The 19,780-nt window shown below is 40.3% G+C and overlaps 1 protein-coding gene across 1 annotated transcript; it reads left to right on the forward strand.

The window, feature by feature from the left end:
- The first annotated feature begins 13,924 nt into the window (after positions 1-13,924).
- PPDPFL (pancreatic progenitor cell differentiation and proliferation factor like) lies at positions 13,925-19,526 on the forward strand. Its single transcript, XM_069957594.1, has 5 exons — positions 13,925-14,105; positions 14,410-14,522; positions 14,630-14,710; positions 15,782-15,884; positions 17,702-19,526. Exons 2-5 carry the CDS (start codon positions 14,468-14,470, stop codon positions 17,712-17,714), a joined length of 252 nt encoding a protein of 83 aa, XP_069813695.1. The 5' UTR covers positions 13,925-14,105; positions 14,410-14,467; the 3' UTR covers positions 17,715-19,526.
- The last annotated feature ends 254 nt before the right edge of the window (positions 19,527-19,780 follow it).

Genomic DNA, 19,780 nt, shown 5'->3' on the forward strand with positions numbered 1-19,780 from the left:
ACAGAACTGGGTACCACAATTTTACATAAGGTGCTAAGATTCTCTCTGTCATTTTCATGGATATGAGAGCGGCTGTTATAATTACAGTAATAGGTGAAAAAAACATTACTGTAATATAATCAGGGCTTTCAGTATGTCATAGAAACATGATCAAAATGGAAATTGGTTTCTTAGATTAACTAAGGATAAACCAGAAAATTGTTATGCTAAATATTCCCAATGCAAAACACTGGTAAACCAAAAAGGGACACAGTGGTCACAGTTTTGACCAGGCTCCATTAAGGGTATGTGTACACTATGGAATCCCGATGGAACACCTGCCGTGGATTCCGCAGCTCACATGCGCTTGAGGACGCTGGGGGCCGCACGCATCTCCACTGCTCCCATGAACCCACTCATTCTTCGGACAAGCAATGGAATCTGGTAAACCATAGAATAAAGCTATGGGAGCAGCGGAGATGCATGTGGCCGCCAGTGCCCGAAAGCGTGTATCGGGCTGCGGAATCCGCGGCAGGTGTTCCATCGGGATTACGTAGTGTGCACATACCCTTACCCAGGAAACCTGGCACACAAGGCCTTAAGGCTGCCTAGCGCAAAGACTTTGTAAATACCCCAAAACCTCAAACTGAGCAGACCATGGTGTTAGCAAAAAAAACTATATTCAGCAAAATATATTGTATGCTACAATGGCTCCTCCCATGTAGTTCAGTAACTCAATGCATAAAACCTCAACTGCCTCAGATAGTAAAAGTACAATGTTCAGCTATTATCACCACTCCATTCTAACAACAAACTCTGGACCCTATTCCAGAGCTTAGCCACCAAAACTCATACGTCCCGGCACAGCTGCATTCCAGCGTCGCCATTCTGTACCATGACATCAGCTGCCGAGGGTACGAGCGAGCCATGCTGTGCCGCCTCACTTCCGGCGCCTGAGCTCCATTCAAAGTTAAATTGTCTGGAGTACCCTTTTAAGAAAAGTTAATTATCAAGTTACATAAACCCCAAAATGATGCTATTATAAAGGACAATTAGTCCTGCAAAAAGTAAGCTTTTATATGGTTATATAAATTGAAACGTTTTTTAAAAAGTTAAGGCTTTTGGAATGTGACAAAGAAAACAGCTTCGTAATTAAAACCCAGAATGCATCTGGGGTTAAAGAGTAACTGATGGAATAAGAGTAGTGTATAGTAGTATCAAACCCTATTGGTTTCATAGCCATTTCAGAAAACATATTCTGGCATTAGAACAACCCACCTGGGCAAAATAAACATACCAGCCCAGAACATGCTGCACAACCACATATAGGTGCTCAATATAAAACACAATGTAGGAGAAATTTGTAATCAAGAATGGACGCAGGCCCTGATATCTATTCTCTTGATATATGTTAGAAGTGCCCAAAAGGACAGCTTAATGGGCTGTAATTTTGTAAAACATAATCACCTAGTCAATGTTCCTGATTGTGTACAATGGAGCTGGCAGTAGGAAGAGCAGGAAGCTTATAACAGTTTTAGTTACATAACATAGTAACATAGTAACATAGTAACATAGTAAATAAGGTTGAAAGAAGACAAGAGTCCATCAGGTTCAACCTAGGGAAACGCTACTGTGTTGATCCAGGGAAGGCAAAAACCCCCACTAGGGAGACGACAACCACCCCACCACAGGGAGAAAACTCCCCCCCGAATCCAATGGCAACCAGAACAATCCCTGGATCAACGTATCACCGGAAATCTAATGCCCATAACTTGTAATATTATATTGTTCAAGAAAAGCATCCAGGCCTCCCTTGAACTTATTTAATGAATCGGCCATGACAACATCATGTGGCAGAGAGTTCCACAGTCTTACCGTTCGTACAGTAAAGAACCCTCGTCGATGCTGATGATAAAATCTTCTTTCCTCTAGACGTAGAGGATGCCCCCTTGTCATGGTTACAGACCTAGGAGTAAAAAGACCACTACAAAGATCTCTGTACTGTTCATTCATATATTTGTACATTGTGATCAGATCGCCCCTAAGACGTCTTTTTTCTAGCGTAAATAACCCCAACCGTGATAACCTGTCCTGGTACTGTAACCCACCCATTCCCTTAATGACCTTTGTTGCCCTCCTCTGCACCCGCTCCAGTTCAGCTGTGTCCTTCTTATATACCGGTGCCCAAAACTGTACACAGTATTCCATATGTGGTCTGACCAGTGATTTATAAAGAGGCAAAACTATGTTCTCATCTTTAGCATCTATGCCTCTTTTGATGCATCCCATTATTTTCTTAGCCTTGGCAGCTGCTGCCTGGCACTGATCACTAAAGTTGAGTTTACTGTCCACCAATACCCCCAGGTCCTTTTCGGAAGTAGTTTTACCCAGTGTTTTATTATTTAGCACATAACTGTATTTATTATTTCTATGGCCCAAGTGCATAATCTTACATTTATCCACATTAAACTTCATTTGCCATTTGAAGTTTAATGTGGATAAATGTAAGGTTATGCTCTTGGGCCATAGAAATAATAAATACAGTTACAGGGCTGTATGGGGTGTCATTTTTTGTGCCATGATCTTTAGTTTTTATTAATACCATATATGTGTAGCTCACTTTTTATTATTTTTTTTTGTATATAATGTAACAATAAAATCGGTAATCCTGGTGCTTTTTTCCCTCTTTTTATTTACGCTGTTCGCGATGACGATTGTTATATTTTAATTGATTGGACAATTACGCACCCTACAGTATATATGTTTATTTATTTTTATATGTTATATTTTTATAATAGGAAAGGGGTGATTTTAACTTTTATTGGGGGCGGGGTTTTGGGGTATTTTTAAAAACATTTTTACTTTTTTTCTTACTTTTTTACCTGCAATCAATAGATTGCAGACACTGATCATTGCTATGCCATAGGCATAGCATTGATCAGTGTAATAGGCGTTCTGCTGATTGAGCCTGCCTGTGGCAGACTCAATCAACAGAGCGACGATCGGACTGCACGGAGGAAGGTAAGAGATCAGGTAAGAGATTAGGTAAGAGGTAAGGATCAGGATCCCGGCAGTCAAACTTCGGGGGTCCCGATGGGTAAGTGACAGGGGCTGCCCCTGTCACCTACACTTAAACGCCGATTGCTGCATCCTGTCATTAATAGTGAGGGCCCGGCTACTGATTGCAGCCAGCCCCCACTAGAGATTAGCGAACCTTTCGGACTTTTGGTCCGAAAACAGTTTGCTTGATCGTGATGCCTGCGATCCCGGGTGCATACTTGCGATTCTGGGAATATGCGGCCAGGATATTCCAGTGAATGGATCTATTTCCTGGAATATCTTGGCCACATAATCCCGGGATCGCAACTATGCACCCAGGATCGCAGGCATCACGATCGAGCAAACTGCTTTCGGACCAAAAGTCTGAAAGGTCCGCTCATCTCTAGCCCCCACCTGCTATGGAGTGCGTTTCATAACTCAGGACGTACCGGTATGCCCAGGGTCATCTGGGGACAGACACCCAAGGCGTACCGGTACGTTATTTGGCGTCTAGGGGTTAAATATGCAATTTGCTGAATAAAAAAAGCTAGAGTTTTCCAGTCGAATATACAGTAAGGTTTTTTAGGTGCCTTCAAAACAGAATGAAGGGTTTTCTGCAAACCTAGAATTGTGCTTCTAGTGAACTACACTGTATTGAAAGTGGTTATTAGAAATCAAGACTCAATTTTTAAAACAGTAATAGCCATATGCAACAATTGGACTATCAGTTCCCTTCTTTCAAAAACAAAGATATTTCTGAGTGTTTTTTAAACCTTTAGCACTCTAGTGCTTTCAACAAGACTCAAAATCCATATTGGGACAGATACAGTATGCAAGAACATGTCAGCTTTAAACATCAAGTGTGTGCACATCTCAGCCTGCTAATTTCTAGTATCAATGACAACACGAGACAGTGTGTCTTGTAGAGATGCCCCCCCACCACCACCACCACCACTGTACTCTGTGGTTGATTAAAGGGGGCTTGACACTCTCTATAGTCAGGAGAATAATCACTCAGGTTTATTTATTTCTCCCTGTTAATAATTACTAGCTGGAGAGAAGAGAAGCATGTTGTAGCTATTAGCGGCACAAACAAGCTTCAATCGCCTGGAAAAAAAATACAGTAACTATAGATGCTGTATGACCCCTATTGTATAGTTCATACAGTAATTTTAACAAAGTACAATACAACTTCTCCAAGACCTTAGTATGTTCCCGAGCTGATCTATATTGTAAAAGGCATCCACAGAATCTTCTTAACAGTAATATGGTACTAAATCTGCAATTGTATTTTTACTACCTAACTTTAGTCCTGATACATTAACCACTTATATACCGATTTTGTTTTCAGTAAGTTGCCAAATCTTCCTTAAAAATACTAGTGAAACAAACAGCAGCACACAAAATGATAGAATCAGTATAAAATCGTAGGGAGTATAGTCAAACCACTAAAGGAGTCCACAGGAGCCAATCCAAAGTAAAATGTTTCTTTTATTACACCTTGCAATGTTTTAACATTGCATCCTTCTTCCAGGTTTTTTTCATACATAGTGCTAAAAAAAACAAGGGTCAAAACAACAAGGGCGGGTCATAAAACCATGCATAAAGCTATATAAAAGACCTGGTTGTAGAACACTGTGGTATTGCTGGAGAAAAACATGGGCACTTTCTGTCAGAGACAGCACCACTCTTGTCTCCAACTTGGGCGGGGCTTTGCTGCTCAGTTCCATTGAAGTGAATGGAGCTTAATTGCAAACAGCACCTGAACTGGAGACAAGAGTCCTTTTGTTTCTGAAAGTGGCCATGTTTTTGTAGCACTGGATAACCCCTTTAAAGATAGTTATCTCTGTCTGAATAGTACTTGTTCAGGATTATGGAGCTGGAGATCCTCTATGTGCCATCATCTGGTACCTTTCTATGCTGTAACATGGCACCTATAGAATTTCTATAGAATTTGTATGTTCACATTTTTATGTGATAGAATGTTGATCCAGGGATTTATTCTGATTGCCATTTTGGAGTCTGGAAGGAATTTTTCTCCTTGTGATGGGATAATTGTCATCTGTCAGTTTTCCTCTGTTTTCCTCTTGCTCAACACAGTAGGTTTATAGTTTGAACTTGATGGACTCTTGTCTTTTTCAACCTAATTAACTATGTAACCATGTAATATGGAACACAAACACCGTGTATGTCTCCGCATATAACTTAAAACACATAGAGGTACAGTAGGACAGCATAATGATTTGTGGGGTCATAACATGAGGCCTTAGCTTAGTGACCCTTCATAAAGTTATCCCAGGTGGCTTAGTCTCTTGAGCATTCCAACATTTTGCTATAAATACTGTAGAAACATTAGATATTTGGTTTATAAGATATATGATAACAGCTCTAGGGCCCCATTTCTTAAGCAGCAATACAAATTACCCACTGTCCCCCTGATTTGCCTAGACCACCAGTCGAATTCCTTCAATGCCTTATAACATAATGGAAAATAACCCTTCCATTGCCATTGGCCACAAGAGGTTTTAAAATTGCAAAAAAAAAAAAAAAAACACAAACTGGTGAGCAAGGGTCCACTATTTTCTATAAAAATAGGCCTTGGGTTTTGTTATTTGGCATAAAAAAGATGTCTGGGTTCAAACATAATAGAAACCTGGCTCACAATACATGCATTGCAACAACATTTCAGCATTCTCAGATTTTTTGCTCCTTTTGGCACAGTGTACACTGCAGTATATGTGACAAATAAGTCAAATATTTCAAATGCCAGCTGAGTTTGTGATCTTAATGCACAGAATCGTACTTTTTTTGCTACTTTATGAAAGTTTCTTGCTGAGCTATTCCGCATTAAAATATTTTATTGGTCAAGTTCATTTCCTTCCTATGCAAAACCATTTTAATTCATATCCTAATATAAATTAGTGTAAAGCATTTTTTAGGAAGAAAGTGCTGGTGCATTCACATTGCAGGCATTAAACGTGCAGGAAATTTAAGTGCTTATTAAAGAGATTTGTGAATAATAATTCACATTTCAAATATATACTGTGCAATAATTTCCTAAACCTCTTAACCTCATTTTTTTTTTTTTCTGGGCCCTATGGGGGTTGCTTGATCAGAGACAACTCTTTCAAAAATGCTGACTTGCTGTACTACAAGGATGACTCAAATGCAACCAGAATGGGAGGTGCTCACATGGGTTTTTACTACTGAAGGGAACAGTAAGCCCAGAACTGAACCCATCCCACTGTCCCAAACTACTAAATGGCAGCCCCCAATGGGGAGGAAGTCAGGAGGAAGATATATGCATGCTGCCTCCTTGGCCTTTTTTTTTTTTAACATGATCTGGAGCTGAAAGTAAATGGACTTATCTGTAAACTTTAGTAGTTAGAGCATGCATGTTTTAATAGGGAGAGAGAAAAACTGCCCAACATTTCGCATTCAGTTTGTTTTGTTTGTCAAGGAGCTCTAATTACAACATCAGAGAGTTTAAAAAGAACTAGATATGGTCCGAACCTACTCTCGGCAATGATTCCCGCTGTCTGCCCGCTCCATAGAGAGGGTGGATACAGCGGGAGGACCGCCTGGAAAACTGGGATACAGCCATAGCCATAGGCTGTATCCCAGTTTTCCAGGCGGTCCTCCCGCTGGATCCACCCTCTCCACGGAGCGTGCAGACAGTGGGAATCTGATGCTGAGCGTTCGGGTTCATATGAACCCGAACCTCAGCAGGTTTGGACCATCCTTAAAAAGAACCAATCAGCCCAATTTGGCTGATTTGCTTCCCTAGACCACTGAATAAAGCTCCTGTGCAGCTCATGGCATGCATCGGCCGCAGCTGCAGGAGCAGCTTTATACTGGAGAAAATTAAGTTTAACCCCTGGGCACCTGGCAGGGAGAGTGGCGGAAAATAGTCATCTGGGTGGCTCTTCACTCATGTCTATTTACTGCTCCCTCCTTGTCATCGTCGGGGATGATTGACAGGGAGAGGAGCCAGTAACGGGCCTCTTTGCCTTTCATCCTTGCCGAACGTGCTGACAGGGAAAGAGCGGTGACTAGACATGGACGGGGAGCCACCCAGATGATTACCTCTCACCCCTCTCCCTACCGCGCAGGGGGATTAAACTTAATTTCCTCTGGCATAAAGCTCCTGTAGCAGCCGTGGCCAATAAGTGTCGCGAGCTGCACAGCCCCAATTGGTCTGATTGGTTCCCTATTTCCCACTATTTCTTTAGGCTGGGTTCACACGCTGTAACTGTGCGGCTGTATTTTTTATGCGGCTGTAAATGTGCGGGTGAAACTCCGGCCGTGGGAAAAAATAGACATGCGGCTCAAAACATACGGTCATTTACTTGGAAATCTGGTTCAACTAAAAATAACAAATAAAATGTTAAGAAAGTGATGCAAACACCTCTGGATGCATCTGGGAAAGCAGGGAACACAGTTTACATGAATCGCTATTACCGGGGTTTGCGATCCTCTGCACTATAGCCGATGTGTCTCATGGTTAATATATTGAATTAATAAAACACATTTTCTGTCTAATAAAGTCCCTTTTATTGTTCAATAATTAAATGTAAACGATTCCATCATTTTGCAATTAAATATACTGTTAAAATAAATATATATATAAATAAATGTATATTTATATATATATTTATTTTTTGACAGTATATTTAATTGCACAATGATGGATTCGTTAGAATTAAATTATTGACCAACGAAACTGAATTTATTTAAACGAAAATGTGTTTTCTTAATTAAATATTAATTAGTACAGGAAACTCCATAAGCCGGTAATTCATATGCCGGCAATAGAGCATTCTGTACTAATCATCACTTAACTTTAATGAAAACATCAAATGTTTCTTCTAATTATGTTATCACAATAGCATTATTAGAAGAAACATTTAGAATTATATGTGCGCTCAGCTGATTGGCTGTTCGGCTGAGCGCACATATAAAGAGCCGGTCCGCAGTACAGTCACTTCATTGTGCTGCGGACCAGCGAAGAGGACACATCGGGGTGAGTATAGAGCTCTCCCCACCCCCTCCCCAGCACTGCACCCCTCCCAGCAAGGAAGGGGGGGTCACTTAACCCCTTCCTTGCTGGGATGGGTGCAGTCTGACATCAGTCTGGCCCCCAGGGGGTTAAGGGGGATGCAATACATCCTCCCTTAACCCCTTGGGGGTCAGACTGTAAGCAGCGCTCTGTAAAGATGCTGCATACTGTAAGGTGCACAACACCGCTCACAATGATGGGTGTTGTGCTCCTGTTTGTGTGTTTTTTGTGTGTTTCTCCCTTTCTGTTTTTCAGATGTCGGTATCCTGGGGATTACGTCGGATTCCATGGACTACGTCGATGACCAGCGTTTTTTTAATGTTTTTTTTAATAAAATGGTCAATGAGGGGTGTGGGGGTGTTTTTATTTGAATAAAAAAATTTGTAAACTTGTGTCTTGTCTTTATTTCTTTACTTTATAGACTTAGTAGTGGAAGCCGTCTAATAGACGGAATCCATTACTAAGTCGGGGCCTAGTGTTAGCCGGTATAAAATGGCTAACACTAACCCCCTATTATTACCCCAGTACCCAATGCCACCAGGGGTACTGGGAAGAGCCGGGTGCCAGTGGTCCCGGAGCGTCAAAATTGGCGCTCCTGGACCGGGCGGCAGCAGGCTGGTAAGATTTAGGCTGGGGAGGGCCTAAACCAATGGCTCTTCCCACCCTGGTGTTACCAGGCTGCTGTCGTTTGGTTTTTAACCCGGCTGGTTATAAAAATAGGGGGGACCCTATGCATTTTTTTTTAATTATTTATTTATTTAAAAAAAAAAAACGCATAGGGTCCCCCCTATTTTTATAACCAGCCGGGTTAAAAACCAAGCGACAGCAGCCTGGTAACACCAGGGTGGGAAGAGCCATTGGTTTAGGCCCTCCCCAGCCTAAATCTTACCAGCCTGCTGCCGCCCGGTCCAGGAGCGCCAATTTTGACGCTCCGGGACCACTGGCACCCGGCTCTTCCCAGTACCCCTGGTGGCATTGGGTACTGGGGTAATAATAGGGGGTTAGTGTTAGCCATTTTATACCGGCTAACACTAGGCCCCAACTTAGTAATGGATTCCGTCTATTAGACGGCTTCCACTACTAAGTCTATAAAGTAAAGAAATAAAGACAAGACACAAGTTTACAAATTTTTTTATTCAAATAAAAACACCCCACACCCCTCATTGACCATTTTATAAAAAAAAACATTAAAAAAACGCTGGTCATCGACGTAGTCCATGGAATCCGACGTAATCCCCAGGATACCGATATCTGAAAAACAAAAAGGGAGAAACACACAAAAACACACAAACAGGAGCACAACACCCATCATTGTGAGCGGTGTTGTGCTCCTTACAGTATGCAGCATCTTTACAGATCGCTGCTTACAGTCTGGCCCCCAAGGGGTTAAGGGAGGATGTATTGCATCCCCCTTAACCCCCTGGGGGCCAGACTGATGTCAGACTGCACCCATCCCAGCAAGGAAGGGGTTAAGTGACCCCCCTTCCTTGCTGGGAGGGGTGCAGTGCCGGGGAGGGGGTGGGGAGAGCTCTATACTCACCCCGATGTGTCCTCTTCGCTGGTCCGCAGCACAATGAAGTCACTGTACTGCGGACCGGCTCATTATATGTGCGCTCAGCCGAACAGCCAATCAGCTGAGCGCACATATAATTCTAAATGTTTCTTCTAATAATGCTATTGTCATAACATAATTAGAAGAAACATTTGATGTTTTCATTAAAGTAAAGTGATGATTAGTACAGAATGCTCTATTGCCGGCATATGAATTAACGGCTTATAGAGCTTCCTGTACTAATTAATATTTAATTAAAAAAACACATTTTCGTTGAAATAAATTCAGTTTCGTTGGTCAATAATTTATTTCTAACGAATCCATCATTGTGCAATTCAATATACTGTCAAAAAATAAATATATAGATAAATATACATTTATTTATATATCTATTTTTTTAACAGTATATTTAATTGCAAAATGATGGATTCGTTAGAAATAAATTATTGATCAACGAAAGTGTCTTGATTACAAAGAAAATGTGTTTGATTAATTTAATATATTAACTATTAGAGGCATCGGCATTCGGCATCATTGCCGGCTATTTTTGAAGTACTCCGTACGGACCGCCTGTCAATCCTCGGCCGCATGTTCAGCCGCAAACAATGGTCTTGTTCATTTTTTACGGGTCCGTTTACGATAGGGCCGTAGATTCATACATAGTGTGCACTGTGCAGCCGCATATCCTATACTTCCAAGCATACACACGAACCACCAAAAATACCGCCGCACAATTACAGCCGCAAATACAGCCGCACTCTTACAACGTGTGAACCGAGCCCTAATGTGTAAAGCAAATTTAAATTAAAATTAAGAACAGGCACCTGGATGTCTTGTGGCACAAAATGTACAATTTCCATGCAATGCCTCTATTCCAGCCACGACTACATGGGATTAAGCACATGACGACTTACATGAGCCACGCCTGGAGACACCAATCCCAAAATAGGACCAGAGTGCAGACAGCACGTGCACACCCATCCAAATATTCTGGGGGGAATGCACTAATACTGCTCATCCACAGCCTGCTACAGGTATTTATTTAAAAAATATATAAATATTTAATAATAATATGAAAATAATATGAAAAGAAGTTGAGTAGAAAAACTGGCACCACACTCAACTTCTGCTCAAGGTACAGTACATGGGTGAAATATAAATCGCCTGATTTGATCCATCTTGGACATCCAACACCTGGAACAAAGTACAATCCAATTATTTTTCATAAGTAAAATATCAGTAGACACACTCACTGATTCGCTGTGTAGAAGGTGTCAGTGCAGGGAGAGAGGCTGCATGGTCGCCGTCCTCATGGCCATTTAATGCTAATCAGCAGTTTATCCATCTCAATGACGCATATAGAGGGTGGTAGATAACTGTGGTCCATACTGTTACTGTATGTAACCAGACCCACACTATAAGTTATCTGGTTAAGCTTGTATTATTGTTTGCTTTGTGTGCTCCACAATGTCACCTATATTTCGCTTCATTGTGTAAACTTGACAGGGTTTCCTACGTCCGCAATTCACTGAATTGCGGCCGCAGAAAACTGACATGTCAGTTCTTTGCGGCGCCGTACGGGATACCGGCCGGAGCGTATACTATGTGTATACACTTCGGCCGAGATCCCATACAACAATAGGCTATGTTCCCCTCCGCACAAAGTACGGCCGTTGTTGCCAATGGCAACAGTGGTCGTACTTTTACGTAGTGTGAACACAGCCGAACGCTCTTTTTTTTTTTTTTTTTTTTTTTTTTTTAAGAATTAACAATATAATAATTGATATATTTTTATACATCTATGGCTAACACCTATAGGTTTATATAATGTGGTTGTAATTGTCTCTTATCACTGATACTGTGCATGTCAACTTAAGTGACCTAAAAAGTCATTGCAAAATTCAGCTCTAACAGAAGTTAAAGAAGCAGAAGAAATTTTCACCCTAAAGGAACTATACAATAACAGTCACTAACAGTTTGCATACCTCTACAGGATCTTTTGTCCTTATAGAGAGGATTTACCGAAATCTTTTTGTGGCAGTTTTTATGGCAGTAAAAGCCAGAAGTGAATTGAGCAGGAAGGAGAAATATTAGTGGGAGGAGGTCAGCTATAGGGTGGACCTAGGGGAGGCTGTGGACATTGTGGACTTTTCAAAGGAATTTCATGCTGTGCTGTATGAAAGGTTGGTCTATAAAACTGAGGATGGTTGGACTAGGGAAAATGTATGTAAACGGGTAAGTAACTGGTTGAGTGATAGAAAACAGAGGGGGTTATTGATGGAACATACTCTGATTGGGTAACAGTTACTAGTGGGGTACCATAGGGGTCAGTATTGGGTCCACTTATTTTTAATATGTTTATTAATGACCTTGTAGAGGGGCTACAGAGTAGAATCTCCATTTTTGCAGATGATACTAAACTGGGTAAAGTAATCACAAGAGAGGAAGATAATATCATATTACAGAGGGATTTGGAGAAACTGGAGGCTTGGGCGGAGAAATGGCAAATTAAGTTTAATGTAAATAAATGTAAGGTTATGCATTTGGGCCATAGAATTAATAAGTACAGTTATGTGCTAAATAATAAAACACTGGGTAAAACTGCTTCCGAAAAGGACCTGGGGGTATTGGTGAAAAGTAAACTTTAGTAATCAGTGCCAGGCAGCAGCTGCCAAGGCTAATAAAATATTGGGATGCATAAATCACTGGTCAGACCACACATGGAATACTGTGTACAGTTTTGGGCACCGTTATATAAGAAGGACACAGCTGAACTGGAGTGGGTGCAGAGAAGGGAGATTAAGGGGATGGGTAAGGGGAATAAAGGTCATTAAGGAAATCGGAAGCATACAGGACAAAGACAGATTATCAAGCTTGGGGCTATTTAGTTTAGAAAAAACGACGTCTTAGGGGAGATCTGATTACAATGTACAAATACATGAATGGACAGTACAGAGATCTTGGTAGTGGTCTTTTTACTCCTAGGTCTGTAACCATGACAAGGGGGCACCCATTACATCTTGTCACATCCGCGGCCGCGGCACATACCTCTCGCCGCGCCGCTGCTGCCCCATCTCCTGCTCTGTGCCGGGGCTCCTCCTCCTCCAGCTCCCTGTAAGCTTGACGGGCGCGTCCCTGTCACCTAGGGAGCGCACGCGCCGGCTCTGCTATAATTTAAAGGGTCAGTGTGCCTTTAATTGGCTGCTGCTCTGAAGCTCTCCTATAAATTGCAGCCCTGCCCCACCACAGGTGTTGGAGCCTCTGCATGCTTCCTAGTGAGTTCAGTCCCAGCTACCTGTTGTTCCTATCCATTGTTCCTGCACATTGTTTCTGCCACCTGCGGTTCCCTGTATCCAGCTGCCTACCTGCCTGTCTGCCTGCTTGCCTACTGTCCCTGCTACACCTTGTCCGCCGTCACTAGCAAGCCAAGCCAGGGGTAGCGACCTAGGGGTCGCCTGCCGCAGCAAGTCCATCCCGCCTTGTGGTGGGCTCTGGTGAAGACCAGCAGACCCCTCTCCCTGTTGCGGCTTACGCCATCGCTAGTGACGGTCCAGTGACTCCACGACTCCAATCGTTACACATCTACAGGAAAGAAGATTTCACCATCAGCACAGACACAGATTCTTTATTGTAAGAGTAGTAAGACTATGGAACTCTCTGCCACATGCTCTTGTTATGGCTAATTCATTAAATAAGTTCAAGGGAAGCCTGGATGCTTTTCTTGAAAAATATAATATTACAAATTACGGACATAAGATTTTTGGTGATACGTTGATCCAGGGAATTATTCTGATTACCATTGGAGTCGGGAAGGAATTGTCTCCCTGTGATGGGGCAATTGTTATCTGCCTCATAGGGGTTTTTGCCTTCCCCTGGATCAACACAGTAAGGTTTCTCTAGGTTGAACCTGATGGACTCTTGTCTTCTTTCAACCTTATTTACTATGTTACTAAATACCAGCCACTGTGTTTGTTCTGTGTTATTAATATACAGACAATGTGGTCACTGATACAAGGGGCCACTGACAGCTAACAGCACAAGTAGGGGGAGGATCTAAAGGGTTAACTTCATAGACGTTTGTTATTGCTAATAGATTACCAAATCCCCTCTCTATAACCTTGTAAACTATTGAATGTCTTTTCTGTCAATATGTCTCGTTCTGTTCTCTCCCTCTATAACAGATGTCAGTGCTGCATGACTGTATACGCACACAGTGCCCGGTAAACCCTCCCACAAGTTGGCAATGTTTCTATGAGCTCAAATTTCATTACACTCCCTGCTGCAGCGCTCTTTATATAAACTGTCCCTGAGAAAGCAGAGAGCAACAAGCTATGAGCTTCCTAATCCAAGGACAAGTGGCTGTAACAGGCAGAACATTAAGCATATAGCGTGCAGATTTCTGAATGCTAAAAAGCTGCCTTCCTCATATGGAATATATATCACGTTTATAACTCAGCAGAGGAAGCTCTACAGAAGGTAAAGTACAGACTCATAAATAAATGCATATGTTGTTTCGGAGTCGCCTGAACTGTTGTAGGATTTCACTTCGTTTTTTGTATATTACAAATGTGTGCATCTTCATTAAGTTTATCACTAGATATTTGAGTTTTTATGCGAAAAATTTCTCAAACAGTCCAAAACCATCTGTGTGCTTTACGGCCCGCATGGGCCCGGCTATGTCACTTTCTTTGGTGTTTGATGTTTTTAAAGCACAGTCTGTTCTGACTTGCGTTGGTTTGTAATTAAATCTAATTGTTTCTGTTCCGGTTTTGTCTCTTAGGTACAGTTTAGCTCCATTTTGTACAAGTCTTGATACTAGTGTTGTCTGAATTGGGACTATGGCATCTGTTCCATCAGCTGGTTGCCTCTTAGCGAAAAATCAGTTCTACAGAGGTAAGCGTCTAAAAGATACACATCTTTATATAAAGTTTCTCACAAGAAACCCGAAACTTCTGCTACATTCTTGATAAAGACTGAACAATAATATCTTCTTCCTACAGTACGGCTGAACTCGGAGTCTAGCGTCTGCTCCAGTAGTTCAGACTCAGGACTTCCATCTGATCTAGAGAAACCTCTACAGGGTAATTTTTTTTTCTTTTCATTTACTTATTATATTTCTATTACGTTATAAATGTATAATAAATAATTGATGTTCAGTGGTCTACAGCTTCTGTTTCCACATGCATATCCATGCTACAAGCTAATAAAACCTGCTATGTGTATTGATCTCTATGTAAATAACAGCTCCCCAGTTCCTAGAATGGACATGCATGAGTCCATGAATACACAGACAAGGAAACTGAAAATCTGCTGATTGATTCATAGCAAATCGAAATGAAAGCAGCTTTGAAAATTCAGTTTGAATCCTTGCACATACTGTACTGTAGTTTACAAATAATATATCTTTTGTATGTTTAGCTTTTATAATCCTCCCCATGTATACAGATGGCAACTTACTTCATACTGGGCTAATATCAAGTTCAATATATAACAGTATGCGGTAAGTTCTCCTGCTTTTTCTAGTGGAAGCTGCAGGTAGTAAGAGTGTTCTGTGCAAATCGATACACACTTAGGGTATAAGGAACTCTGTATCAGAAAATCAAAACCCTGGCAGCCATGAGTATATTCATCAATCATCAATAGTCCCACAGTAAATAAATGAAGCGGCACAGAATTACAAAATTATTTTTTAAAAAGTTACAGATTCACTTTAAAGTGTCACTGTCATTACAAAAAACATTTAAAAAGTCATAGAGACATGTCAAAAGTTTTGATCAGTCCGGGTCTGAATGTTCAGACCCACACCGATTGGGAAAACGAGCGGGGAGAGGACGGCACCGCAGCACATCCTCTTCTCGCTCTGTCTCAGCATAATCGGTCAGGCTCCACAGAGATCCATTATAAGCCTGACTGATCACGTGACACAGAGCCGTGAGATGACCATGCTTAGCGATGTCTTCTCCCGTCTCTATCTTCTGATCGGTACAGTTCTGAACACTCAGACCCGGACCGATCAAAACTCTATGACAAGTGAAAAGTTTTGCAAAATGACAGTGACGCTTTAAATATAATACTTTAGTGACCAGGATAATATGTTAGCTATAAAATGAATGCTCCAAATTAACCAATTTGATTGAAATATCTTTCTATAGGAGGTTTGCCAGAGATGATCGAGAAATGCTGGTGGTTGAAAAACTTTTTCCACTGTGAACAAGTTCCCATTTCTTCAGTTCAGATAAACATGGGCAATGCCAGGTAAGATGACAGTAGCTGTTCTTCAAATATATTCATGATAAAAAAAGTGTTTTACATGCAGAGTGAATCGACAATCTGACATTTAACATGATAGATAATTCTCTAGACTCCATGCTAAGTATATGGTAGGATAAACTAATGTTTGAGATAAACTAGAATTTGTCTTTTTGGTACCAACAGATCCCATTCTCCCTTTAGGGTTTTTTGCCTGCTGCACTATACATTGCTTGTACTTTCCAAAATAATATCCACTATCCTCTAAAACACATCACGCTTATCATAGAAGCAAAGTAGCTGCTTCTCTTTTAAAAAAAAATTTTGAATGTCAAACTAGTTTCCAACTTTAATATGTCTATCAGTCTCATTTCACAGTTCCACTGCATGCACATAAAAAGGCCATGTATAATAAATATATATATATATATTATTTTGTAGCTTTGAGTTCCAGGATTTCAACACTGTTTTTATTATGTTGTTAACCCCCCCCCCCCCCTACCCCAGCACCCACACACACTCAATATATTTACTATTTATTTGACTACTTGTACTTTTTCCTGGATAGTCAAATGGGCCAGAAAATTACTTTTAAAAGGAATGCTAGACTAATGGGGACTAATGAGCCTGATTCATGCTCCCTCAGCTTCATATTCCCACCCCCCTGAGACTAACACCTCCACTGTGTCATATTCACACCCCCTGAGTCACATCTCGTATATGTCAGGAATAGGCTGGTGTAGCAACAATTTAAAACACAGTTAGAATCAGGGCACCCAGGAATACAAATAGTAAAAAAACTCTTAATTTTTATACTGACCATATGTACACAATCACCAATTCTCTAGAGATTATAATGTCTTCCATCTTTATCCTATCCATTTCTGGCCTTTTGGAGCACTACTTCTCTATCTTTTCCCCTTATCTCTGCTGCATGTCAGATCATACCTTCCCCATGTCCTCTGGTGGTAAGAACAATCCCTGGAAAGATCACATCTTCCCAGTCCATATAAGTAGAGATGAGCAAACCTCAAGTGAGCGGCATTTGATTACCGCTGGATGAAAAAAGTTGGATGCATCCTCAAGGCTGCCTGAAAAACAAGAATAAGGCCATAGGCTTCATCCATGTTTTCCAGGTCTCCCTAGAGCTGCATCCAACTTCTTCAGCCAGTGGTAATTGAATGCCGTACACTCGGATTCGCTAATTTCTACATATATATTAAAAACTCCCTCTCCGATTACCTTGACAGGTTTTTAAACTTTTTTCAAAACAACAAATTCTTTAGTTCACTATCTGCCAGACCACTTATTCCCAAGCCTTCTGGTGTGCCAGATTCCTTCTTCCCCAAGTTATTCTAGCTGGTACAGTGTATGTCTACTAAATACACTCTATTACATGAAAAGCTGATATCAACACCCTATAGAGAAAACTTTAAAAAAGAAATTTTCCTAACTTTTTAGCTGAAATATCTAAATAGATATTACATTCAGAGCATTGTATTACAGAAATATATATATATATTTTTTAATGTTTGCCTTGAGATTGACTTTAATGTTTTGTAATCTAAGAAAACACTGTTGCAAATTCTGCCTATGGAGCTATTTTTGCCGGCAGCAGAGCTTCTTCATGTGCAGTACAACAGTGCTGCAATTTACATAAAAAGAACTAGACGCTACCATAAAAATAATTGTCTTCTACCTGCTGGATAACTTACGGCCCACCAAAGCTGCTACCCAGGAAGAAAGTAATGAATTGCGTGTAATCATAATATCATATGGTGAAGAGTATATACTGAGAATTTATTCTTTTTTGTCCTTACTAGGCACCACAGCTGATTTTAGCCATCTACAATTGTCTCGCTTGCTTTACTGGATGATGGTAAAGAAATGCTACAAGCTATATTGTCTGGAATCAACTCTGCATCTAAAGAAGAAATTATTTTATTCCTTTCCTCAAAAACCTGTAAACCTGATCATTTCAATCACATCGTCTAATCCCACTAAATATTTTATTTTCTCACTGCTCAATGAGACTGAACCTTGTATCAGATATGCATGCTAACTAGATTCAGGGCTGTTGGAATTATCAGATTGGATGTAAGTGGAAACAAAGTAACAACTCTTTTATGTCTGTGTAGAAAATAGTCAAGAGACATACTTATTCAATTGAAGATGTGGCTCCACATATTTCTGCTGACTCTGCAGGTCCTCCACTGGTTCCCCATTCTTATGAGTTGTGTGCTAAACTGTCCCCATAGGGCAACAGATACAGATTACATTTATTATTCATCTCTGCAAGATTCTGAGACACCAAAATAGTAATTTCCAATGATAATTGTTAGAACATTTGTTAGAAATATTGGGGAAATTCTCTTGGCGGTTATTTTGTTCATCCTGGAATGAGTCACAACTTTTATGTGTCTGAACAATCAGTCATCAGGACTTTGCTTGGTGGCTTCTTCTCATCCCTCACAGCCTTGATTGATAGATAGCTCCCGGTTTTGAGTATAGGCAGGAAGATCTATAAATCAAGGCTGGTGGGGAGAAGCTACCGGGGTCCACTCCAATTCCTTGTGCTTCAGGCAGCATAAAATGATAAGAGGTCCCATTTAAGTTTTCTTTATACATTATATTATTCTGTTGCCAAAAAATGTACCATGGAGGTTGTTGAGATTTACAGGCAATGCAATGTCAGCAGATGCCATTGGCTGTGTAACATTTAAAAAATATCATCATCAGTGTTGGAATTTTCTGATAATTCAAGTTTTCTGCAAATATCAAGCCCATTGCACATCATATTTTTTACAAAAGCGAATTCAGATCACAGCACAAGGAGGAGCATTACTTTAAATTGACCTAGGAAATGATTCTACTCTCCTTTGTGCAGTGATCGATCATCAGGAAAGATCTGCCGAGCATAATGTGCACGGGGTCATATTTGTGCTGAAGGTATCTGACAGCCTCCGTTCTCCTACAGTTCTTGCTTGCCAGTTATATAATATCTATGCCAGCGTGAGACTTGTAGTGTTTAGTGATATACATGGAATTTACTATGCAAGCCTAATCCTAAAACGGATGGCAGTATAAATGAAATATATATATATATATATATATATATATATATATATGTGCCATCAAACATGCCAATGATGAAAAATATTGGAAAGGAGACTATTTCTACATTCGTTTGAGGTTTAGGTGCAAATGACACATTTTGATTCATTAGATTCGATTGAAATACACACTAGATTTATCTATTAGAATATGAATATATCAGAAGTTATAGAGTTAATTGTTTTGAAGACAGCTGTCCTAATGTAGAAAGAAATTTCCCGCTATGTCATGTAGAATTTGGGCTCTATATTGCCAGCCTGAGCTTCTTGAGAGTAATCGGATCAAAATCATTCAAAGCTTTTTGATATGTTCTAACATTCTCAAACTTTGTTAGAGACACAACTTTGGATGCAGATCTGTCTGTCACATGAAGTATATTTCCTGAAGAGTGATTATTTGGATTTAAGTCTGGAATTGAAATTTTATATCCATATTTTCATGGATGCCTTCCTTCCTTAATGCCATGTGTGTACTTTTATACTGCACTTTTGTACAGAAATATATATAAAAAATAAAATAAAGATTTCTAATATATGATAGCGTCTGTTTATTTTTACTTTTTTGTTTTATGTTGGGGTTCCAGTAGGAATAAGCACATGCTGTAAAACTTTCGTTAAACAATGAAAGTTTTCCCATTTTGAATACATTTCTTCAACCCAACATAACTTAAAGGAAACCTTTTCTATTGAAAATGCAGCAGATGCTGAATAGACTGATATACAGTTTTATGGGAAATATTTTAGGATAACGATAACTCACCATTTACTTATGTAAATCTTCTAGGCTAA

Source organism: Dendropsophus ebraccatus, chromosome 2 (assembly GCF_027789765.1).
Source record: "Dendropsophus ebraccatus isolate aDenEbr1 chromosome 2, aDenEbr1.pat, whole genome shotgun sequence".
Taxonomy (NCBI): Eukaryota; Metazoa; Chordata; class Amphibia; order Anura; family Hylidae; genus Dendropsophus; species Dendropsophus ebraccatus.

Bases quoted from the DNA above. Each gene is read 5' to 3' on its own strand.
- PPDPFL (XM_069957594.1), top strand. From the start codon at position 14,468: ATGGCATCTGTTCCATCAGCTGGTTGCCTCTTAGCGAAAAATCAGTTC. The intron at 14,523-14,629 runs GTAAGCGTCTAA...TTCTTCCTACAG, and splicing joins GAAAAATCAGTTCTACAGAG to TACGGCTGAACTCGGAGTCT. The intron at 14,711-15,781 runs GTAATTTTTTTT...ATCTTTCTATAG, and splicing joins TCTAGAGAAACCTCTACAGG to GAGGTTTGCCAGAGATGATC.